General features: G+C 40.5%; 1 protein-coding gene across 3 annotated transcripts in view; it reads right to left on the reverse strand.

Annotated features, from left to right (window-relative positions):
* Positions 1-24,327, reverse strand: part of ORC5 (origin recognition complex subunit 5) — a 70,075-nt gene extending 45,748 nt beyond the window's left edge. Inside the window, exons 1-5 of one of the 3 annotated variants that reach the window (XM_055137197.1) lie at positions 24,132-24,327; positions 20,057-20,149; positions 17,652-17,852; positions 11,447-11,521; positions 6,644-6,755 (exon numbers count right to left, since the gene is read on the reverse strand). In XM_055137197.1, coding sequence (XP_054993172.1) covers positions 6,644-6,755; positions 11,447-11,521; positions 17,652-17,852; positions 20,057-20,149; positions 24,132-24,203 — 553 coding nt within the window. In that variant the 5' untranslated portion in view covers positions 24,204-24,327. The remainder of the gene's footprint in view (positions 1-6,643; positions 6,756-11,446; positions 11,522-17,651; positions 17,853-20,056; positions 20,150-24,131) is intronic. The other 2 variants (XM_004602122.2, XM_055137204.1) reach the window with 2 other exon arrangements.
* Positions 24,328-26,396: the final 2,069 nt, after the last annotated feature.

Below are 26,396 nucleotides of genomic sequence, written 5' to 3' on the forward strand. Positions count from 1 at the left end.
CCAAAAGTAACCCTTGGACATCACCAGGTATGAGTCAAAAGCAAAGAAAAAAGAAGAGAAAAAGAAGGGCTACTTACATTAACTACAAGCAAAAATGCTGAAAAACGTTCTTAATTTTTCACAAAACGAAAGAAATTAACTTTTGGTAAAAACCATTATCTGTGCTTTGTCATGCCTCTGACAGAAAATTCTTTTCTTCCTATATACTTGGTATTTTAATTTCTTTCCTCTTCTTGCTTAAACATCTTTTATTTAAAGTCCCAAATTTGTAAGTGATGGAGAGATAGTACTGAGGGTATGTATGGTGTTGCCTTGCATGTGGCTGACCCAGGTTCAATCCTTGCTCCCCATACGGTCCCTTGAGCTCTGCCAGGAGTGATCCCTGAGCACTGGTGGGTGTGACCCAAAGTCTAAATAAATAAATAAAAATTAAATCCTAAACTTATATTTTAACTTGCTAGAAATATAGTATTTAGAAGCAATGTAAAATTAAAGACAAAGAGTACTACCAAAACTCTCCAGTTAAAGTGCATGGATCAATTAGCCATTCATTCCTTCTTTCAATTCCTTCAGATTTCCTGATGTAATGATTTCTTTAAACATATCCATTAAGAAGTTTTTGATTATCACTAAGACTTCAAAAACCAAGTTACACAAGATTATGACTTGTGCAATAGTTTCAAGCAAAAAGTCTCAGAGTATATTCTGACCATATCAATTTCCTTTTGTATAAGGTTCTCATTAAGTGGTCATTTTTATCATGCCATTAACCAGGAGTCTTTAATTGTTTTTGTTTTTTTTTTGGGGGGGGACGGTGTGCAAGTTAGGCCACATTCAATGGTCTTCTGTGTTTAATCTTGGTTCTGTGCTCAAGGGTCACTTCAGGCAGTGCTTGGAGAATCACATGTGGTACTGCATACTGAACTGAGGCAATCCACATCCAAGGCAAGCAAGTGAACTCCTGAACACTCTCTCCAACAGATCAGCCCTTGATTTTAACTACTCCCTAGATCCTCATGGTCAGTTAAATATAGGTGTAAGCCAAGAATAGTAGAGGTAAGTACCAGGAGGTTTGCTCTATGGTTTGGAAGCCAGCCTCACATGCTGGGGGAAAAGGCAGCTCAGACAGAGAAGGGAACACCAAGTAAAGGGTGTTTAGAAGGCCTGCTCGGGATGGGAGACGCATGCCAAAAGTAGACTATAAACCGAACATCATGATGGTCATTCAATGCTTGCATTCAGACCACAACACCCTAAAGAGAGCAGGAGTAAAAGGGAATGCGCCTGCCACAGAGGCGGGGAGGGGAAACGGGGGGGGGGGGGGGGAATGAAAGGGATACTGGGACCATTGGTGGTGGGGAATGGGCACTGGTGGAGGGATGGGTACTCAATCATTGTATGGCTGAAATATAAGCATGAAAGTTTGTAAGTCTGTAACTGTACCTCACGGTGATTCATTAAAAAATAAAAAAAATTAATAAAAAATATGTAGGTATAAGATCAAGTAATATATATGAACTATCAATGAGTATTCATCATCAAAAATTTGAAAGGAAACGTTTAAGTAGAAGCAGCTAACCGAAAATAAATCCTCCCACCCTCCCCCAAACTTAGTTTCATTCTAATAAATATTAAATAGTATTATCCTGATGGGATTCTGGATAGGACACTGTAATTAGATCTATACTTTTATAACTCAAGTACAGAAAAAAAAAAAACATGCACAATCCCCAAATTTGACTTTGGAGGCTAAGTAAATCTACACTCTAGTAGCAGAGCTTAAATCTCGTTTCATGAAGCATTTTCATAAAGTACATATGGGGAAGTGTGACAAAATTTCTAACAGATGTCATAAAACTTGGAGATATCATCATCAAATGAACTGAATAGACGGAAGAGGGAGGGAAGGAACAGATGATCAAACAGATGAAGACACACAAGCATAAAAGACGATCTCTACGTGCTTGAATGAAGCAATCTGGAAAACAGTTAAGTCTCCAGTTCAGACAGCACTCCTGAGCTCCTCAGGGCTAAATATTTCCATCTAGCAACTCCATTCAGGTAATTCTCAGTGTTCACCACTCTTAGCAGTCCCTTATTTCAGTCCTGCTAAAAGTCTCAAGAGTTAGAATTCTCACTATGCTGCTATCAAAGTAAACCAGTTGCTCAGTGATAGAGCAGTTGCTCAGCTAAACTCTGAGTACAACTCTATATTAAAGGAGCCATGCCAGCTCTGAAAACTACAACAATTCAAACTTACAAACAAATTTCCCTCACAAATGAAAACAATAGGACTGCTAAGCTATTTGGGTCTGACTGCTCAGTGGTTAGGCCAGTCACTGGTAGCAAATAAAAGGAGAAACCATCTGACAAGTCCCCAAAGATCATGAAATTTGATATCCAAATATGGTCTAAGCTTCAATATCTTTTTTTAGTAAATTGGCAGAAAATTTCTGTGGATCAGAACTACCACCCAGCTGCTAAAGATCACTAGTTTAGTACACAAAGAAAAATAATTTCTAACTTGAAGAACTTCTGCTTCCAGTTAGAGAGAATCCAAAAATAAGCTTCAATGCAATTAAAAATTGGGCAATATAAAGCAAAAAACTATTGTCAAACATCAAATAGGCAGTAAAGAACAGTCATGCCATTAGGATAGCCCTACCAAGTTAAACCACTGAGAATTTCCATTAGAGGTAATTTTAGAACTTGTGGTATAAGGAAAAGTTCCAAAAGAAAGTCCATGAATGTCACTGAGTTGAGGAGACAGAGAACAGAACAGAAGGAGCTGAGGCAGTTAGAATCCGCAGGGCAATGAACGAGAGAGGAAAAAAGCTACACAGAGAAAAAGCTCCAGGAACAAACGTGTGGGATGAACAGTCCTTAATTTTTGGCTGAATGCCAGTCTACATGTACATAGAGTCAAACCCCAGAGGTCAACAACTTCCAAGAGAAGGGAAACAATTACTGGAGCTGGGGAGAGAGTACATACAAAAGGCTAGTGAGTACACATGCTTTGCATGTCAGAGGCCCAGGTTCAATCCCTGCCACCACATGGCTCTTGGAGTACTGCTGTGTACTGAGACACAGTAGCCCCTGAGCATCGCCAGGAGTGGCCCAAAAGCCAAAAACTGTCACTGTCATCCCGTTGCTCATAGATTTGCTTGAGTGGGCACCAGTAACATCTCCATTGTGAGACTTGTTGTTACTGTTTTTGGCATATCGAATATGCCATGGGTTCCTTGCCAGGCTCTGCCAGGCAGGCGAGATACTCTCGGTAGCTTGCCAGGCTCTCCGAGAGGGGCGGAGGAATCAAACCCAGGATGGCTGTGTGTAAGGCAAATGCCCTACCTGCTGCACTATCACTCCAGCCCAAGCCAAAAACATTATTTAAAAAGTATTGAAATGCTATAAGTCAGCTTTATTCCCAGTACTCGTACAGGGCCATGAATTGTGAGTGCGACCACTTGTCAGAATGGAGAAAGTAAGCTGAATGCATGGGGCATTCACCAGAGATCTCAAAAGGGCTATGTCTTAGAGGTGAAGCCTAACCCATGGATACCATGGATAAGGCTATTCTTATATTCTCTCTCAAAAAAAAAAAAAAAACCACCTTACAAATAGCCTTTTGAGTCTAATACTGGGACTGTGGCAACAGTTCAAGGGGTTGGAAGCAACCAGACAGTCTCAGGTTCAATCCCTGACACCCCATATGGTCCCCAAGGCCCACCAAAAGTGATCCCTGAGTGCAGAGCCAGGAGCCCTATCCCTGCCAGGTATGGTCCAAAAACAAAATCACAATGAGAATTTTCAAGAACTAGTGGTTAAAATGGCTTAAACTATGATTAAAACTATATACCCATGTATCCGAGAAGCTTAATCTCCAGCAGGATAAACAATAAAGCTTTATTGCCTTATTCAAGACTATTAACGATTAATATTAATATTAAGACTATTAATGCTATTAATTAAGAATATAATTAATAAGACTATTAATAACAATGTATCAAGGAATTTATAATAAATATGAAGATAAAATAAGAGACAACAATAGCACCAAGATTATGAAGCAAGATATTAAATTACTGAGAATTTCAAGTTGCTTATTGGAGTATAACTTATACTAGCTGATATAACTAAACCAAAAACCTGGTCAAATGCACTTATTATCCACATGAAATGCTTTACCAAAAAGATGAGTAGCACATGTATGTAAAGCAAAATGCTTTCCAAAAGATGAGTAGCACATGTATGTGACAGAGACCATATAACAGGAATTCTAAACTGGATCTCTACAGATCACTGCTGAAATAAAAGGGTGTCCCGATATCAGACACTGTATTTCTAAAGATTCATTAAGTTACAATTGGATGACATTAACCACCAAAATTATTTTTTAGTGTGATTTAGTGTAAATCTCATGCTTACTTGTACTGACTATATTTTGCCCTACTAATTTGTATTTCCCCTTAGAACTTCTTGTGTGATTACAGTGATTTGTTTTAGAAAAAAGTATGTAAGTGATTCTAAAATTTTATAATCAAAGTAAACTTGACTCCATTATTATATACTTCTCAAAAATCTATTTGCTCATACTCTAAAACTGGGAAGATCACTTAATTTATCTCCTTAAACATTATCTGATGCTTTGCAGCTCTTTAAACATTTTAAATCCTGGGCTGGAGCAATAGCACAGAGGGTAGGGCATTTGCCTTACATGCAGCCGACCCAGGTTCGATTTCCAGCAACCCATATGGTCCCCCAAGCACCACCAGGAGTGCATGAGCCAGGAGTAACCCCTGGACAATGGTGGGTGTGACCCAAAAAGAAAAAAAAAATTAAATCCTTTACATTAATGCAATGCTTTAATCTAGATTCATTAATATGCAGAAACTAGAATTTTAAAATAATTTTCTTAAATTCTAGCTTCCCTCCCCGCCCCGAGGGAAGCTAGAATTTAAGCTAAGCTTAAATTCTAGCTTCCCTCGGGCTAGAATTTAAGCAAGGCTCCCGGCGGCCAAAGACCATAGCTACAGCCATGCTCAAGGCCCCTCTCCATACGTTCGGACAAGCCTCATGCATGAAGGTACCGGCAGAGGAACCCGGGTATGTGTAATCCCATCAACGGCCAACATCCAGAGACTTAAAAGCAAGCTCCCAGAAGGGTGCAGCTGCGAGATATCTTATAACCTACTTTTCCCCTGGAAGAAACTAGCAAACTACTGAGAGCTTCCTGCCCACATGGGACAGCCTCGCAAGCTTCCCATGGTGTATCCATATGCCAAAGCCAGTAACCAGCTGAATCTCATTCCCCTGACCCTGAAAGAGTCTCCAATGCGGCATCGTTGGGAAGGCCGAGTAGAGAGAGGCTTCTAAAATCTCAGGGATAGGACAAATATAGAGGTTACTGAGACTGCTAGAGCAACTCCGACAATCAACGGGGATTTCAACGGGAAATTCTAAATAATTTTATACCTGCTAAGCCTAAAACAAATAACAGTAAATAAATTTAAAATAATTATGACATAGTGTAATTCCCCCCCCTTTTTTTTCTTTTCAGGTCACACCCGGCGATGCACCAGGGTTACTCCTGGCTTTGCACTCAGGAATTACCCCTGGCGGTGCTCCGGAGACCATATGGGATGCTGGGAATCGAACCTGGGTCGGCCGTGTGCAAGGCAAACGCCCTCCCCGCTGTGCTATCGCTCCAGCCCCATAGTGTAAATTTTTTTTAAAGTAACATTTTTTTCCCTACTCACTTCTTATTTTGTGATTTTCATAGTAAAGAAGCTACTGAAAGTAAGAGCTTGCTTCAGTTATTTTAGGTACATTCCCCCCTCCTGCCCCACCTTTTTGGTTAATAAGCTAAGGTAAGGAGTCTTAGTTGACTGCTGGTCTTGTGAAAATAGACAAAAATGTGTTACTCTTAACAGTGAATGTTCACAGCTGATTGGTTCACAGGAATAGTGTTAATAAAGCCAAGGTTAAGAAATGCTATTTTTTTCTAGCTGGCTTTACTGATACTTCAGCCATAATCTTGGAATCAAAGGAATTATTTAATTTGTGACAGCACAGTATCTACAAAGTTATTCAGCAAAACAAAAAGCTATTATGTTCTTCCAGAAACAAAAATCATTAAAATCTGTTCAATTTAAGATTAAATATAAACAAAAGGAAATTAAGAAACATAGGGGCAAACAGCTGACACTATAAGAGTTATAGTCACTAAAACATGAGATTTATAAAATCAAGACACATTACAAATAGTACTTAGAGTAATGGCAAATATTTCTTATACAACTTTAATGGGCTTTGTCAACACAGTCTGAGTCTTCTTTTCAAAGTGGGTACAGTCACAAAATATATACCTTAATGTACTGTGACATTGAAAATACACCAACAGCCTTATGAGAACATATGAGAATTGCCCACTCAAAAAACTTTGGTAATTATATAGCTCTCAGCAATTCAATAAAATCTCTACATGTGGAGAAACATAAGCAGCATTTTAGATGACACTGGTAGCAAATCCTAACAGATTAAGATACAAAGTATTTCCATTTGAATATGCTAGTTTAATTTTTCAAACAACAAAATCGGTCTTACTGAATACCATTTGTTAAAATAATGTTTTAAGAATTACCTATGCTATAATCAGGAAAATACAAGACAAATGGTTCAAAGCATCCAGTATTTGGACGAAACTTTTCCCACACTATTTCACTGAGAAAGATAACAGTCACATTTCTGTCAGTCTGCAAAAGATAAATAAAAATAACTATGCATTAAAATATTAATCACAACAGCAGTTCCATTTGAATTTTTCTTTCAAATAAATCCAGCAAAGTTCCAATATACAAGAAATTATTTGCATATTAACGAGCTGTATTTAGAAAACCTAATCAAGGAGCTCATCCACTTGCAAATTTTTATACATAATTATAGAAATTTCCATAAAACTTTTTGGTTAATTGACATTTCTGTTACCTATTAATGTGAGGACAGTCATACAAGGGCTTATTTTATAGAAAATCTGAAACACATTTGCTTGAATAAAGACAAGGCCTTGTGTAGGAATTTTAAAGGAAATCATAAGCTTTCAATCAGCAAAAACAGCAAAATATCTCTTACTTAAATGGCTACAGCAACTCAGAGCAAAGGAAATGAGTTGAAGAAAAACAGATATGCCCCACCAATTAACCACAATTATGAAGATTAAAGTGGTTTCTTTGTTTTGTGGCTTTTGTTGAGAGTGAAGCAAATTAGTTTTATTTAGAAAATATGGAAGAGAGAATCTCAAAACTTAAAAGAAAGGAATTACAGATGCCAAGTTGGAATAAAAACAAGTGGGGTGGACCAGAAAGAAGCAAAGTTTCAGAGTTAAGGGAGACTGGTGACCCCAAAATGGAGTGCACCCAAAAATTAAAGGTTATTCTCACGGAAGCCATTGAGTAAACTTGATGCTGAATGTGTATTAAAAACCTGTTTAAATACTGCTATTGAAAATATAATTTTTAAGTAATTAGACATCATTTGAAATAGAATTGAATCTATCAAAAGAATCAAGAAAAGCAGTGAGTAATTTGTACTACAGCTATTTTTTTTCTATTCTTAAGACCCAGACCCACTCTCATATATAAAATCATACTATACTTTGATGTTGATTTAGCCATTTTTGTTTCCTAACTTTCACTTAATCTTATATTATAATTTATTTAGAAACACATTTTGGTTAACAATGGCAAAGTTCAATACATCAATAACTTGGAAAAAATTTAGTATTTTTATCAAAGAGAAAGTACTTTTGTTTCAAGTGCATTTTTGTCTTATAATCTCTTTAATTTTTTAAGAGATCCTTGAATTTATTTCTATAGAAATAAAAGTGCATGTTCTAAACACAATCTGGGTTACAAAGCATTGAGTTATATGTGCTTTAAAATGATTTTTCAAAAACATCTCATAAAATCAGTTAAACAATATTAAGTTAAAAGGAGGGCATTTATAAATCTAAAGTTAATAATTTTAGGTTAATAATTTTACCTGGTAAACTGAAAATAACTTTAACATATAATGATATCTATCATAATTAAACTTCATTTTAATCAGCAAAACAATATAAAATGTTAGATACTTCATTTTCAGAAATGCCAAAACAACAATTTTCTTATCTGACAGAGTTGAGATTCTATGAATCCATTAATTTTCTTTAGTTTCCACAGGCAAAACTTTTTTAAAAGTGAAAGGCCTAACTACACGGCAAGATGTGTGATCACCATTACCAGGTACAAGGGGAAAATCGAGGGTATAGCTACTGTATGGATAAGAGAACACAAAAATGTACTCTGCAGTGCAGGAGACAGCTTTCAATCTGATGCCCTCATGCAGCAAGGCCCCTCAAGGCTCACCTGGTACAGTCTAGAAATTCCCCAAACACTGTCGGGTGTGGCCCTCGTGGCCTCAGCACCAAGAGATCTAAGCAACACAGCCATATATTCAGGCAATAAACTGTCTGATCTAGTTAGTCTCCTATCATTGTTAGTCCCTCTGAGCATTAACTGGAAGACCCCAGTAAAAAAAGGGGGCAGATGGGGGCTGGAGTGATAGCACAGCGGGTAGGGCATTTGCCTTGCACATGGCTGACCCAGGTTCGATTCCCAGCATCCCATATGGTCCCCTGAGTGCAGAGCCAGGAGTAACCCCTGTGCATCTCCAGGTGAGACCCAAAAAGAAAACAAAGGGGGGGGGGCAGAAGGAATGCACTCTGGCTACCAGGCAGGAAAGTGTAAAGCAATGGAGAATAGCAGATGAAGGCATGCATAAGAACAACAAAACAAAAACCACAACAACAACAACAAAAACAACACACACACAAATTGGAAAAAAAGGAGACATCTACTTCAATAGGATGATCCTGGTCTCAAAAGCAAAATCTCAAGGTGTTAATCAAACTAGAAAAGATTAGACTTTCTCCATGGGAGGAAAGTTCCAAGAAAGTCTAAGAACTACACTCCTATCCTTTCACTCCTATCCTCCTATCCTTTCCACATCGCTTCCAGATGACTATTACTATAAGTGAATTTTAGGACACAGCCTTGGCCCTCTAGGAACTTCTAGTAGCTTATTAAATCTGAATAATGTAATTAACATTGAAAAGGTGGAAATATTCTAAGCACTGTTTCCTCTATATTTGCGGAGCTTTTATTATGCTACTTGACACTTAAATAATACAAACATAAAATTAAGTGGGTTAAACTATTTATGCTTGCAGCATCCATAAAAATGATAAAGCCAAAGGCTGTTTATATTTGTATTCTTGAACCCCTGAATACAAATACTCCTTAGAGAGAGGTCAGAGTGCTGTTTCTATGGAGGGCCAGCTGCTCTGGTCATCTTAAAATGCAAAGGCAAATAGCACCACCTCACACCCAGGCACCAGGATCCACGTAAGAGTGGGCACCTCATCCAATCCCAGGCCCTCACCAAGTCTCCAGTACCTGAGACTGGGTATCCAGGAGGCAGTTCCCTCGTGCCAGGGAAGGGAACACTGGTTCTGACAGAACCAGAGTCTTAGGAGAAAAGCCTGGAAAGGTGCAGTGAATTTTTTTCAAGAAGGTCATGCTCCTGAGAAGCCATTGTCCATATCTCCTGGCACATCTCCTGGCTGTGATGCTGCTGAGGTCTACATTGGCAGCTACTTGCTACCTGATGACACTGGCTCAACAGCAGACCCTCACTCACCTCTCCTGCCAGCCTCTGCTCAGCAAAAGCCTGGCTTCATAAACAGATCAAAGGAAATGCTTCCCAAGGCCCCTGAGGGGCCACCGAGAGGAACTATCAGTTACAGTTACCTGAACTTTGGAGGGTCAGAAGGCCAAGGTTCAAGGTGTTAGGGAAGGCAGGTGTGACAGTGAGCTTAAAATCTTCCTATGTCCAGGGCTAAAAGAGGACAGGGGAAGGTCCTGGCCTTGCCTTGTGGCAATCTCCAGCATCACATGGTCCTCCTGAGCACAGATCAGGAACAGCCCCCAAGCCATCTCTTAGGTATGACTCCCAAATTCAAAAATTAAATTAAAAAAAAAAAAACCAACCCTCAAAAACCAAGCCAAAATAAATGTTCAGGTTAAATAACAACACATTGTAAATAACATTAATTAAATATGTGTGGGAATTGGGGGCCTTAGATACAGGCCCCTAGATACGAGCAGCATCCTGAAAAATCAGGCTAGGGAGAGAGAAAAGATTTACAGGAGACTCACAGATGTTGCTCAGACTCAGAGAAGCCCCAACACAGACTCGCCTGTAGGGTTCTGCAAAAGGGAGCAGTGTTCGCACAGTCTCAAGGCTGCTGCTTACACCTGCCCCAAGACCGAAGCTGCACTCACATTTCTTTGTACTAACTCATCAGGTCTATCATACAAGACTAGAGGGAGCAGGGGTATGGAGATGGTATGTAATAGAAAACCGAAGAGCCCTTTGTTTGGAGCTGTTTGAGCAAATTCATTACCTGGACAAGCCATTGTGTCTGTCTCAATTCTCAGCGACCAATCTCTGCTGGACAGAGGTTGAAGATACCAATCCAATTGGCTACAGTATGGTCATCAACTACATAAATGATGAGTAGCAACTGATTCTGTTTTTGCACTTATTAGTAGGAAACAGCCAGTTATTTTGAGTTTATATGCCTAAACTAATTGGCAGTGGTCAACAAAGAATTCTCCCACCATATTCCTTTGTTCAAACTACAGTACAATATTTGGCTTTGACCTGATATGTGCTTATTAAGTCCCTGTTCTTTGTTTCTTAGATGGCAATTAAGAGTAGTGCTCATTGCCAACACAACTGTAAACTGAAATACAAAGCTAGTTCTGATACTGAGTGGGTCATAAGACAAATTTCTATATTATTCAGAATAGCTCTGTAGCATTATAGCACTGTCATCCCACTGCCCATCGATTTGCTCGAGCAGGCACCAGTAACATCTCCATTGTGAGACTTGTTGTTACTGTTTTTGGCATTTTGAATGCACCACGGATAGCTTGTCAGGCTCTGCCATGTGAGCAGGAAACTCTTGGTAGCTTGCTGGGCTCTTTGAGAGGGAAGGAGGAATCGAACCCGGGTCAGTAGCGTGCAAGGCAAACGCTCTACCTGCTATGCTATCTCTCCAACCTGATTAAAAAAAAAAAATCTTGATTTAATTTATAGATCCTAACATCTAGACTTTCTCTAGCAAACCCCTAAAATCTTTTAGTAGAAAGTTAATGCTAGTTGCAAAAATAATTGAAAAATAAATGCTATCAAAAGTAATAAAATTCACTTTTTCATGAAGTGAAATGTATATTAAGTTTATATATCAAGTATCATTTCTTAGTTCTCACAAAATGAAAAAATTTGACATATAATCTCTTGATTTGGCTATAGGAGAAAAATATCCTCTTTTATTACTTACCAGTTCTTGTAACCTAAGAAACCCAGGCAAAAGATTTGCTTCCATCTCTCTCAAATACTCTGCTTTATCTAGAACCTTATTTAAAAAAAAAAACACACACACACAATTAATTTACAAAATTTTTTACAGAGAATCTATATAATACACAAGTCAAGACTAACATTTTACCTAGAATCTATATAATACACAAAGCATAACATATTACATAGAAAACTTACAAGATAAACCCGTGGTGTATTTAATATGTCAAAAACAGTAACAAGTCTCACAATGAAGATGTTACTGGTGCCCGCTCGAGCAATCAATGAACAACGGGATAACAATGCTACAATGCTTATATATTTGCAGAAGACCTTTTCAAACAGATCAAGTAAGTTAAAAAAAAAAAAGAATACTTTTAACAGGTTTTTTTGCCCAAAAACTAGAGGATGAGTCACAGGCACATTTAAAAAATTTTATTTTAGGAGAGCAAGGACGTGGCTCAGTGGGTAGAGTGCCATGCATGCCTGAAGCCTAAATTTGAAGCTTGGCGCTACACCCACATGTCTGAGCACAATCCCAGCAACACTACTAGTGTGATCCCTGGTGCCACACATTGCACACCCTGATCAATTGTGAGCAAGTACCACAACCTATTACAAGACCCGTGGTAACATCAAAAATAAAGGGGAAAAAAGACCTAAGATTCTCCAAGGTCAATAAAAACTGTGCATTTTTAATGACACTGCTAAGTGATGAGGGCCAAGCCATGGGAGTGTGCCTACGATGAGGACCCACATCATCATCCCTGTGCTCAAATAAATGTCTTGATTATTTAAAACAAATCAAACAAAAATTCATGTCTACTGTGAACTGAAAATGACAAATCTGACTTGAGGAAAGAATAATTCTAAATTTCATCAGGTAAAATTTCTCTCTCTTAAAGGACATATTAAACATTAATTGGCTTAATGATTATGATTTAGGTAAGACTGAATTATGTGTCCAGGAATACAGTTCAGGTACAATGCATATTTCACTAGTGTACTGTCCTGGCATCACATGAAAAGTAATTCAACGTAACAATGATATGAAATTACATTCTTAAAAGTACATGTCTTTTAGAGATATAGCTTATATAAAAATACTATATAATAAATTGTATATATTAAATGTCTATACTAGTGTATATATATATATATATGTATTCATTTTGAGTAAATTTTTTGTGAATAGTTTAAAATAGGGATTTACAAAACCGTGCGGCCGCTAGTGCGGCCGCTCGACCTCATATCTCTTCATTCTCAGCAATGGAAAACAAATTATCAAATGCTTCCTTTTCAACAGGTCCAACTTTAGGGGGGAAAGACTCCAAACAATAACAGTGAGTTTTTTTTGTTGAAATATTGAATGTAATCAAAGCAAAGTGAAAGTAAAGTGAAATTTATCAGTTACACAGGCGGGGTGGGGGGCTGGGGAGGTGGGGCTGGGGGGGTATACTGTGATTCTTGGTGGTGGAATATGTGCACTGGTGAAGGGATGGGTGTTTGAGCATTGTATAACTGAGACTTAAACCTGAAAGCTTTGTAACTTTCCACATGGTGATTCAATAAAAGAATAAATTAAAAATAAATAAATAAATAAAATAGGGATTTAATTTTTTTTGGATGTGGTTATCCAATTTTCTCAGATCATTTATTGAGGAGATAATCCTTTTATTACTGAATATTCTTGGTTCATTTATCAAATATTAGTTGATAATACATGCAAGGGTTTATTTCTGGGCTCTTAGTTCTGTTACAATAATCTCTATATCCACTGTAATGTCTGTTTCATAAAGTTTAAAATACTTTAGATTTTTAATATACAGTTCAATTCTTTTCTTTCATGATAGCCTTGGCTATTCATTCTTTTAGTGACCCCATATACATTTTAGCACTGACTTTTCTATTTTGACAAAAAAAATCAATGTAAATCTACAATTGTTTTGGTAGTATGGACATTTAAACAGTATTCTTTCTACCAGGTGGAGAGATAGTAAGGGGTTCAGGTGCTTGCCTCATATACAGCCGCTGGATAACACTGGTTTGTCCTTGCTCCTCGACTCAGGGAGCTTAGGTTTATTGAGTTATTCCCACAACAGTGCCCCTGAGATACACACAATTCCATCAGACACTAATAATCTTATATTGCTTTTCTCTTTCCTTTACATCCTTTGTATGGCTTAGTAATGTCCTTCTTATAGAGATACAAGAAGACAGCTGATGCTATGCTTTCCTAACATGGGAGTTAATTGACTTCGAATAATATTTACTCCTGGGCATCCATCATATTTACCTGACTTAAGCCTCAGTTGCCTTTACTTCCTAACTTCCCCACAAGGAGGGTCCCAGAGAGGGACAAGGACCCAGGGCAAGCTGTAAGCTACCCTGGCATCAAAAAGGGAATGGTCAAGCACCATAAGTATAATAAATTAAGAGCAAGCCCATGGAACAAACACTATCATGACCCCCAAAAAAGTAACTAAATAAGAACCCTGCTGGGGTTAGGAAAGACTAACTTGGCCTGAGTACTATGGTCTGAGATATATAGTGAGATGCTTCAAGGAAGAACCAACCTTTAAGCATACTATATCTCTTACTGTGTTCATACAAAATGACTAGAAATAATAGTAAGAAGTAAATTTAATATGGTTGTTTAAATGGATTACTAACTGAGAAAAGGAGAACACAATACATCCTGGATGGAATCCCACTCTTGTGTGGATCTCCTAGTAATCTGGAGTACTAGACCCTCAGATGAGATTTTGTCCTTGAGTTAATCTCCGAGAACTTCCCCTGAAGGAGTGGCTTTACATCTGTTTGCTGTATGACAATGTTCAACCCCACCTTATGTGTACCCCCACCTTTCATGATTTCTATATAACTATGCTGTAAGAAGGGAGAAAAGGAGAAATAACTATGCTGAAAGGGGAGAGATCGAACTACACTGGGGAGGAGAGAGAAATAAACTACCAACCAGCCTGGAGCCCTGTTTCTCCATTTCCCTATTTCTCCCATCCTTCACCCGTCCATTGCCATGGGTCAGCTAGGGTTCTCTGCCACCAAACGGACACGTCCCTGTGCCCACACTTCTTTGAAACTCACATACAGGCAACTCCGGGTTGATTCCCAGCACCATATATGGTCCCCCAGACATTGCTGGGCTGATCCCTAAGCACAAAGCCAGGGACAAGCCCTGCAGGGTGTTGCTCAAAACTCAAAGAAATAAACAGTAGTAATAGATAATTCTTTCTATCCATGATTCTGTGTCTGTCTCCTTGAACAATGGCAAGATTTTGATCTTGTACATATCCTTCTTATTATTGAAACCATTCTTTCTCCAAAAATGGTTGGTTTTGTTTTTTGCCAAGTTATGATTTGAATTCAGTGCCTCACACATACAAGGCAAGTGCTCCACAACTAAGCTACATTCCTGGCCCAGAAACCCGCTTTTTTAAATACATTCACACTTTGCTAATAATTTCAATTAGAAATAAAACTTAAATACAGAAACTAAAGTTTCTGCAAATAGTCCAAATTGCTTTGTATCAATTAATAGCTTAAAACAATTTATGAGAGTAATCAACTTAAGATATTTCCTTCCTAATTAGTTTTGACAAAATAAAGTAAAAATTGGTTACTGCTAAGAAGATATCATTTAAATTCTCCACTTTGCATTCTCATTATGCAAGTTTCCCATCAATCTCTATTTAAATAACTCTCTAATCTAGATACAATTAATTCAAATAAATTGGTTCATTTTTATACCCATTTTAATAAAAAACACAAAGCAAAACCAGCAAAAGTTTACTTTTTCGATGTGACAGTTATCCACTGTACTTAATAATTTTATGGCACTCTAATAAATGATCTCTCAAAAAGCAAGTATCAGATAATAGTCAGAAAAGCAAAACTTTAATTCAGATGCAAATATTTCTCTTAATAAATTAGAGGAAGATATTCTACAGGCTCTTGATTTATTAGCCAATTTATGTACTAGAAAATATTCTCAGCATCTTTCTCTATTATGTCCTGAGAATTTGAGCTTACCAACGAGTATGTTACTTTACATGTCTACTCTAAACAGTATTTATAGTGGGGCCCAGAGCAACAGTACATCAGGGAAGGCGCTTGCCTTGCCTGCTACCAAGCTAGCTTCATTTTCCCCACACATGGTCCCCCAAGAACCATCAGCAGTGATTCCTGAGTGCAGCACCAAGAATAAGCCCTGAGCGCCATTTTTTATGGCCTCAAAACAAAAAATGGGGTGAAGAGACAGTATAGCAGGAAGGTAGCTTTCCTTGCACACAGTCTAGGTCTGATGCCCAGTACCACATATGGTGCCCCAAGCCCCAGCAGGAGTGATCTCTGATCGGAGAGCTAGGAATAAGCTTTGAAACCCAGCTGGCTATGGCCCCCAAACAAATCAAACAAAATAAATTTAAAAACCAACCAAAGAATTATTACTAAAATAGTATTCTGGGGTCATTCCTCCTCATTCCTAAAATATTGGTCTGAACAGCACTGTCACTATCAAAAATCCACGTTAAGATACATCCTTCTGTTATGATGGACTTATTTCCTTATATTCCAATTAATTAAAGTCCAAATTCCTGCTGCTTACCCTCCCTCAGCAAAAGACCAAGCTATTTCCTAGATGAGTGGTTTTTAATTTTGTTTTGGGGGGCCACACCTGGTGGTGTTCAGGGCATATTCCTGGCCTGGCAGTACTCAGGGGACCACAGAGGGAAACAGGAATCACACCTAGATTGGCTGCTTATAAGGCAAGAGCCCTACTTACTGTACTACCACTCCAACCCCATGAGTGAGATATACTTTGGTTTTTGGTTGTGATCAGGCCTTGCTCCTGGTGGGCTCGAGGTACCATATGTGGTGCTGGGGATTGAACCCGGGTTGGCCTCAGCACCAGCTCTATGCTGAGAGAGATCCTGATAACAATGTCATTGCTATCCCTGGAACCACAAATGTGTAATTTCCCATATACCATAACCAACAGTGTGTGGTTTTCAGCCAAGAGCCTGAGCAAAGCAACCAAATGTGCAACCCTGATTACCAAAATATAAAAGAGAAGGAAATGAGGGAAGAAACTCACTGATGTAAAACACTGAATAATTTCTATTGTCTTGCTCATCATCTTCACGTTGCTGTTAACAACTATACCAAGTTAATTTACACTTACCCAATCTAAAATCAAACATTTCATCTTTCCCCAATAACCTGGCCTGCATATAAGGCTGACGTGGACGGTCTCTTCCATTGACTCCTTTTTGCACCTTCAGCCCCAACTAGTTCAGGCCCAAATATTCCATAATATCATCTTCAAAATCATTTCTCCCCACAATATCCATGTACTTGAATGCTTTTAGAGTAATCTCCCTTAAAGTGTACTTGTTGCTCAAAAATCTTTATATAAGAACAGGGAAGAAAACTCAGGAGTCAGGGGCACAAGCAAGGCAGGTTTTTGAGGTCTGTCATGCATGTACGTTTGACTCCTGACTTTGACCTCTGGGCATCATATGTCATGTGTGTGCCCCCCACCACTATCCCACCCCCACCCTCAGGCCTCTACTGGATATAACTCTAGAGGTCCCTGAATACTTCCAGGTGCACCCAGTTGGCCCCAAGCACCACCAGAAGGCTCTGGGAGGGCCCAGCACAGAAAGGGCCCCAAACAGAACCATTTGGACAACCCAGCTGAATATCACTGAAAATAAACACTGCATGGGACCCCTAAACACTGCATGGGAGTCCTGCTACCACCCTCTACCACACTCCCCCCAAAATAACAAAAGCAGACTTCTTGGCATTTCCTGGTTTCCATTTCCATCTGCATGTCTTAGCTTTTAATACTCTTATCTGAAATTCTTCTTCTTAGGTTTCTTCCATGATACCCTAATCACTGTTTTTGATCCATGTGAAATGACATCACCTCCTGAGACTACATCATATGCACCTTAGCCAGTAATCTGTATCTCGTGGCTATCACTAACCACAGTCTGTATGGCAGTATGTATAACTCTATTAAACTGACGTTCGGATAAGAAACATATTTAACACATTTTTTAATCCCCCCAAACCTCACATGGGACTCAAAACAAATACAGATGGAAGTTAAGCTAATGCATAAGTCTTCAAATAAAATAGGATATAATTAAATTACTTACAATATATACAGTCTGATTCTTGAGATTTTCAGCTTTGGTTACTTGTTTAAACAAGCGAACAAAGTCATTAAGTGTTTCACAGGTTATTAGAGTAGAACGTTCTTCCTCTGGAGAACTAAGTTGATTCAACTTATTTAAAATTTGTTCCAAAAGCAGTCTTAAGGTAAAGCATTCAACACAATTCACAAAGACATGCGGGAGCTGAAAACAAAACCCAGGAATTAAAAAAAAAAGAAAGAAAACAAGACACACAATGATGGTTCTGCTACATAGATACCATTTTCCCTTGTAAACCTACCCCTGGGTTCTCTGACCTGTTGGGCCCAAGAAAGCTGGCCATTATCTCTGCCCTGTACATACTGGCTGTGACTGGGTTGTTCAGTCAAGGGATATATCAACAGGAGGTTTAAGGATAGTGGTAAGAGAGGGAGAAGCTGAGTTACTTATTTCTCTGAGTCACACCCCACTCCTCAGTAATCTAAAGTTTGACCATGGCTACCTTCTTCTGTCAAAGGCCACAACACCAGCTGAACAACAACCCCTCATTCAAGGCTTTAGCTCTTGTGGGGGGTCTGGTAGTAGCTCCTTCCTGTGACCCATTCAGGTTCAGGAAATAAAGGCTCTCAGGACCTCACCATCCCCTACTGGCTCCCTTAACATTACATCATAACTATTATAAAAAGATAGAATCCCTTTATTAAGAGCACTTCAATTATTTGAGTTTACCATTTGTCTCAAAGAAAATGTATTTCCTCTAATGGTGCCTTTTTTGGCAAAGGTGGAGGCAACTGGGTCACACCCAGTTCTCAGCAGTGCTTGGGAGACCACATATGGTACCAAGGATCAAACTGGGGTTAGCCACATGGAGAGCAAGGACTTTAACCCCTGAACTATCTCTTCAGTCTTCTCTAACAAATTCTTATGAAGAAACCCAAGTACATATGAATAATAATTTTCTTAATGGGGATTAATTTCACACTTAGAATTGTCAAAAAATAAATTTAAGGGGCTGGAGCAATAGCACAGCGGGTAGGGCGCTTGCCTTGCACGCGGCCAACCCAGGCTGACCCAGGTTCGAATCCCAGCATCCCATATGGTCCCCTGAGCACCGCCAGGGGTAATTCCTGAGTGTAGAACCAGGAGTAACCCCTGTGCATTGCTGGGTGTGACCCAAAAAGCAAAAAAAAAAATAAAAAAAAAAATAAATTTAATGATGAATAAAATTAGATTAAGGAAAAAAAAGTTTTAAGAGTTAGAACCTAAGGCAGAGATACAGTATAGGACTTAATATAAAGGTGCCAGCCCTGCAAGTGGCCAATCCAGGACAATCCCAGGTACATAATCTCCAAAGCATCACAGGGTGTAGTCTGAAGACTACCAAGCACTAAGAACTAGGTCTTCATTTAGATAATCTTATAAAACTAGAATTGCAGAAATAAGACAAAAACAAAAGATTTTCTCACCAAGTAGTCTATTCCCAAAATGAAATCACAAAAGAAATGCTGCTCATTCAGAAAAAAACTTGTGGTATGCACCACAAATAATGAAATCTATAACTATCTTTAGTGGCATTCTATAGATCTTATCCAATCAAGCTTTTTCCCTATCTCAGTAACGGCATTGTTAACTAAGGTTACATTATACTTATTTAGGCAGTTTCACCTGCATTTACTGACCTCCTCTTCCTTTAAGAACCAGAGTCTCCAACATCTGTTTTTATAACAGTCCTACCTACTGCTATTTGCAAGCTATCCATGACCTTCAACACAATGGCAGCATATTCATTCTACATGTCTCTTTGTTTATCTATGCCAAATAGTCAGGGAGTCATCCTTTACAATGATTATGTAACTACAAAAATTGTACCATGTTAGGGACCAGAGCTATAGTACAGCCAGGTAAGGCACTTGCTTTGCACATAGACAACACAGATTTGCTCCCCAGCATCTTATATGGTCCTTGAGCCCATCAGGAATAATCCCTGTGCATCGAGCCCTAAGTAAGCCATACGTACAGCCAGGCATGGTCCCAAAACAAACAACAAAAAGTGACTTTCTAACATAAAAACTTGAGTTAAGGGACAGAGAAATAATACAGGAGTTAAGACGCTTGCACGCAGCCTACCCCAATATCACATATGACCCACCAAGCACAGAACTAGGAGTGAGGTATAAGTACTGAGGGCTATAGTCTAAACCCCCAAAAAGGACTCAAATGAATTAATGATGCTTTCTAAAATTTATAGACTTGAACACATGCAAACAAAAATTGTCAGAAACGTTTTATGTAGGTCTTCCTTTAGCAAAACATCATAAAAGCATAGGCTAAATAATCACCCAGATCCTTCAAGTTCTAGAATTCCCTGAACAAAACTCAATTTAGATAAAGTTTAGGGTTATTCTTACCTCTAAAGTCTTCAACAAAGTTTGTGTTACATAGGTCTTTCCACTAGCAGTATGTCCATAAATAAAAATGGAGGGAAAGCTGAAATGATGTCTCTAAGGGAGAAAGGACAATTTTTTTAAAAAATTCTTTTAAATTGAATCACAGTGAGACAAACAGTTACAAAATTGTTTATGATTAGGTTTCAGTCATATAATGTTCCAACACCCATCCATCCACCAGGGTACGTTACCCACCACCAATGTCCCCAGTGTCACTCGCAGTCTCTCTCTCTCTCTCTCTCTCTCTCTCTCTCTCTCTCTCTCTCTCTCTCTCTCTCTCTCTCTCTCTCTCTCTCTCTCCCTCTCCTCCTCCCTCTCCCCCCTTCCCTCACTCTCTTTCTCTTCTCTCTCACTCTCTCTCTTTCTCTCTCTGACAGCCTGTATATACAAAAAAGAAAATAAATGTTTATGAAGCTTTGGGTAAGTTTTCTGTGGTAAAATATTAAATCCAAATTATTTCAACAGTGAGCATTCAGTGGATAAATTTCTTTAATTCAACTCTCAGCAACTTTCTAATCACTTGGTTCTTACTTAAATTCAACTCTTAGCTTTCTACTAAGAATTTCAATTTTCTAAGAGGCTGGAACAAATAGTGGAGTTGGAGGACTCTTGTCTTGCACTTATGGTCCCCTACACCCCCACCAGGAGTGGTCCCCAAGCACAGAGCCAGGAGTAAGCCCTGACTCTGAGCACAACTGGGTGTGGCTCCAAACAAAACAAGCATGCGACCCCTGGGCCAAGTAGATAGCTGAGTGGGTGGGGCTACTGAACCCCAGGACTGATCCCTGCTTCATGGTTCCCCTTAGCACCACCAACCCCAAGTCCTAAGATCGGGAGTAGACCCTGAGCACTGACAGGTGTGGTACCACCTCACCTTCCCCCAACACCAACAATTCTGTCCGTAATTGGGCAGCTGGCCATGCAAATGAGCAATGAATTCCAATAAAAAAAGAAACCAACACCTAAAATTTCAAATGCCTACTGAAGATTATGAAGTTATTAGGATTGTGAGGAGAAGGTGCTTCTGGAAAGCATATCGGGAGTAAGAAAGAATGGTGGAAAGAAGGAAGGCCTTGTCCAGGTGCTGAGGGAGAGGGACAGAGTCAGCCTAGGTGCGGTTTCAGGCAGGGTTTGCCCAGGAATTGAAGAAACTAAAGGAAGAGCGATGGCAATGCTGTGGAAATGGTTCAGGCTGGCTGAGGAGGTCCCCACTGAGGTGACCACACCTGGTGCATTTCTCTAGGTCTATCTCTGGAGTCATGGGGTCCCCAAACTACTGTATCTGGCTGAACACCTTTGGAGTCCCTACTGCAGGCGGCATTTGCATTCCATCCCAGGATGGCTTCATCAGGTGGTCTCAATAAAGAGGAAAAAAAACAATGGTCCAAAGGTTCAACACAGGCTTGCTGGGCAGCTCTACTACCCAAACATTGTTTTTCACATTTATTTATTTAGTGGGGGGGGGGGGGCGCCTAGTGATGCTCAGGGGTTACTCCTGGCCCTGCACTCAAGAATTACTCCTGGGGGTTGGTGATCAAACCCAGGTCAAATACATGCAAGGTAAGCACCCTACCCACTGTACTATCTCCCCAGTCTCTGTATTTCACATTTAAAGAGAAGCATAAAACATACTTTCGGGAAAATGTTCCAAGGTACTATGAAACTCCTTTTCTAGAATCTTACCACAGTTGCCTGAATTTATTGTGTGGTTTTTTAATATCCCACACAACAGCATCTTTTCTACTGAACAAATCTCATTTTTACTATATTTACTAGCCTTGCACTGTTCTGTACTCTTATTTTTGTTAAGAAATAAACCTGCACTGTACTATACTTATTTTTTTGTTTGTACTTATTTGTACTATACTTTGTTTTTAGTAAGGAACCAAAGTAATTTACAAAGCTGTTCAGAACAGAATTCGGGCATACAATGTTCCAACAGGGATCCCACCGCCAAGGTCAACTTCCCTCCACCAAGTGTTCCAAACTGTGTGCTGTTATTTAACCTTTCACCTTCACTAAGCCTAACTTACACAAACTGTAGCACAAGGTGGCACAGTGCCTGCCAGACAAGGTTATCAGTAAACACGCAGATACCTGACTCCTCCAAAATGGGAACCAACTTAAAAAAAATTTTTTTTTAAAAATTAAAGAACTGTGAGTTACAAGTTATTAATAGCTGAGTTCTTTGCATGTCATATTTGGACACCAATCCCACCACCAGTGTCCACTCCCCTCCACCGGTGTTCCCATATTCCATTCCCACCCTCGGCTCCTGCACCCTGTCCCTAAGGGCCTGTCAACTTGACAGGCATATTACAAAGTTCCAGTGGCTGCAGCTTAGCTCTCGTGGTTTCAGCACTGTTGAGACTGTTCTGGATATGTGGCTATACCACTTACCCACCTCAACAGTATAACTGAAGCCCTGACCCCTGCTCACCCATTACTTCCCGTTCCTTCTTAAAACTAATGTTTTTTGAATTATTATTATTAGTGAATCACCGTGAGGTAGTTACAGACTTACAAACTTTTGTGCTTACGTTTCAGTCATATAATGATCTAGTACCCATCCCTCCACCAGTGCCCATTTTCTACCACCAATGGTCCCAGCATCCCTCCCACCACCGCAACCCCGTCACTTCCACCCCACCCCACCTCTGTGGGAGGGCATTCCCTTTTGCTCGCTCTCTCCTTTTGGTGTTGTGGTTTGCAATAGAGGTATTAAGTGGTCATCATGTTCCACTGATAGTCTACTTTTAGCCCGCATCTCCCATCCTGAGCGGGCCCTCCAAACACCCTTTACTTGGTGGTCTCTTCTCTATCTGAGCTGCCTTTTCCCCCAGCATGCGAGGCTGGCTTCTTATATGTTCATTGCAGCACTATTTACAATAGCCAGAATCTGGATTACTCCACAGCTTAAAAACTAAGGTTCTTTGCATCTCCCACACGCACGGCCCATTTCTTTCGCAGGAAAGCGCTTTTCACCGGAACAAACACGGCCTGCGGTGAGTGGCAGCAAAAGTGTGCCTTGCTCACCCTGAAGATTGCTCACCCCTACTATAAATCAATATTCTGTTCCAAGCGCAGCAGTTCTGGTGGAAGAGATCTGGGGGGGAGGGGGGTACCAATTAGAGCACCGGAATGGAAGATGCTCTAGAGCAGGGACGCAAGTTCAGGGCAACTGGACAAATGTAGCTAATAGTAGCCACTGAGCTCAGACTGCAGTCACAATCCGGGTCTCCAAAGGAGGTCCTTTTGTTGGGGGCCGGGGAATAGCTTCCATAAACGTTTCCATTAACGCTTCCCCCAAGCTACTCAACTGCCACCCAGTATTTCTAATTGGATGAACGAGCTCCAGCAAGCAACCCAGAAGGGATGGGAGAGGTGAAAGGGGAATGGGGGGAAGCGGGAAGGATGCTTGTGGGATGCTCAACTCTTCTCATCTACTCTCCTTACAGGTTAATATCCACGTGGAAATAGCAGCTCTGAAGCAACAACAACAAAAAAAGCCTTGCCCCAAGCGGCCAGAACAGAGCAAGCAACAATCGAAACAGACCAAGTTCGCTGTGGGTAAACACGTGGGTCCCCTTAACTGTGTTCACCCACCAAAGAAAGATTCCCCCCCTCCCACTCTTTTCTGAGGAGGGTCCCTGCGGGCAGCCAGGGAAGAAAGAGGTCCCCAGTCGAGGTCCTCCAGCAGGGGGCTGGGGGGTGGGGGCGAGGAAAAGCACCGACGTTTGGCCGCGGCAGCCCTGCCTGGCCCGGGTCTTGCAGAACGGCCCCGTGCAAACTGCTCAGTGCCGTGTGGCTCTCGCACCCGTCCTAACCCCGCGGGTGCGGACCCCCTGCACCCCGGGCCACCGTTCGGGGCGCTCTGCCTTGAAAAGGTCCAACCACAAGTTCCTCGGGCGGCCACTCCCCCTACATATACAGAAAGAAGCCGAGGCTCGCTCGCCGACCCCCCCGGCTCCACACATGACTGCGGGACCAGGGCACCAGAGCCCGGCAAATGTCCCCAAGAGCTGCGTGACCGTACCTCTCCAAACAGGGCCTGCAAGGTGGACACCTGAGACTCGCGGCAGAGCACCGGGCTCTCCGAGTGAGACATCGTGGCGGCGCCCGTCAGCGGGCAGCGCAGTCCCCGGGCCAGGCGCGGTTCACGACAACTGGAGCCTCTCGCTCCCGCCCCGCCGGCTCCCGCCGGAAACCAGGCTCCCGGGGCGAGGGGCGGGGCCGAGCGGGAACAAGCGTCGCCGTGACGTCATCACGCGGCGCGGAGCCGCGCGCCCGGCCCCAGGCGCCGGCGCCGGGAGGTGCTGGGCTCACACTAGAATATGAGCTTTGACGTGACTCTTTGCGGGTCGTACCTTTTGTAAGGTGACATCTTGTAGAGAACCTATTTTTTTCTATTTTTTAGATTAATTTTTTATTGTATTGAATCACCGTGAGATAGAGCATTACAAAGCTGATCATGACTGGGTTTCATTCATACGATGTTCCAACACCCATTCCTCCACCAGTGTGTTAATTTCCAGCACTAACGTCCCCAGTTTCCTTCCTGCCACCCCCCAGAATCACCCCGACCCCAGTCTGCCTCTACGGCAGGCACCTCTCGTCTCTTTCTTTTTTTCTCTCATTTTAGGCATTGTGGTTGGCAACACAGATGCTGAAAGGTTATCATGTATATCCCTTTACCGACTTTCAACACAAGGACCTTTCAATATCTGTATTGCAAACAATAATTTTCAAAAGGAAAGAGAGACAGAGACAGAGACTGCCATACAAGGGGGAGGGGGCGCTCAGAAGGGAAAGGGGACATTGGTGGTGGGAAATGTACACTGGTGGAGGGATGGGTGTTGGAACATCCTATGACTGAAATCCAATTATGAACAGCTTTGCAACTGTGTATCTCATGGTGATTCAATTAAAAAATAAAATTTTCAAAAATGTTTTAATTTTTAAAATTACTACCCTCAAAAAATAAAATAAAAATTAAGTTAACCTCTTTCAGTTGGTGCCAGATCTTTGACCATGACTACTTCCATCCAAAAGCATGAACACACGGTGGCAACTGGCAAACAGAAAGGGACTGGGGAAAGCTGAGGTGCCTCTAGACAGGTCCAGTGACCCCAGATTGTGACTCCAGTTTTCCCACTCCGATGCCCCAACTATTGAAACGTGAGTAACTGGGGCTTTGCCAGTTTGCCACAGAGAGCGCAAGCACCGGAGCCCCACCTTCTTACAGAGACCAGTCTGGGCCGGCTAAGAGAACCTAGATGATCAAAAGATGAGTCTGATTCGGGAGCAGATTTCAGAGAACTCTGGCCTTTTACATGATTCAGAAGAGTAGTAAATAGCGTGCAGGTTTCTCTGACTTGAAGATTTGGGCACCGGGAGGAGGGGACCAATAATGAAATAATAAGGAGCAGATTTACTGATTTAGTTGTGTAGTATAAAATTTCTAGGAGACTGAATTTTATCTTTAGTACCCAAAGGAAGGTTGCAGTACTAAAATGTGAAGTGTCTCCAAGATAATCAGATAAAGTTTAGTGAATTTCAGGAATAGCCTATGTTTGTGGGATCAGCTGATTTTCAGCCCCCACCTACCCCGCTTTTTTTTTTTAAAAAAAAAAAGCAAAATAAAAGACCTGTAGACTGACATCTCTCCGCAGCCCAAAGGTTGAACATCACTGTGTTTTTATGTTACATGGTGATTGTGGGTTGCTGATGCAGGACTTGGAGGTGGGGAAACGAGATGGAGTCAGAGCTGGGAATTTGAGAGTTGTTGGTTGCTGGTCCTAGGAATGGAGGCAGAATTTCCAGATACTGGAAAAGAGTAAAAATAGATTCTTGCCCAGAACCTCCAGAAAGGACTGCTACCCTGCTGAAGTTTTGCTTAGCCCAATGACATTACATTTAAATGTCTGTCCTCCAGAAGCATCAAAATTTTGTGTGTGGCTGGTTAGAACAGGAAAAAAAAATGCACCACCTTTTATATTAAGGTTCATTATACTCTGTATATACACTCCACTGAATGAATATTCATCTGCTTTAGTTTTCATAATTATCTTTGAAACAGTTGAGAGATATGTGATTCTAATGATACTGATAACACTGATTTCAGGAGAGAATAACACAATGGGCCTTAAAATAAAACATTTATTTTATTAATATTATGGGATAATTTGGTTAAAATTACATAAAAATTTTTATGATAGAAATCCAAGAGGAGTTGGCAAATTCTTTATTATAGCAGGAGATTTTAACAATCTATGTAAATTACTATTAGGCTAAGCAAACT

This window comes from Sorex araneus, chromosome 1, assembly GCF_027595985.1.
Source record: "Sorex araneus isolate mSorAra2 chromosome 1, mSorAra2.pri, whole genome shotgun sequence".
NCBI classification, from domain to species: Eukaryota; Metazoa; Chordata; class Mammalia; order Eulipotyphla; family Soricidae; genus Sorex; species Sorex araneus.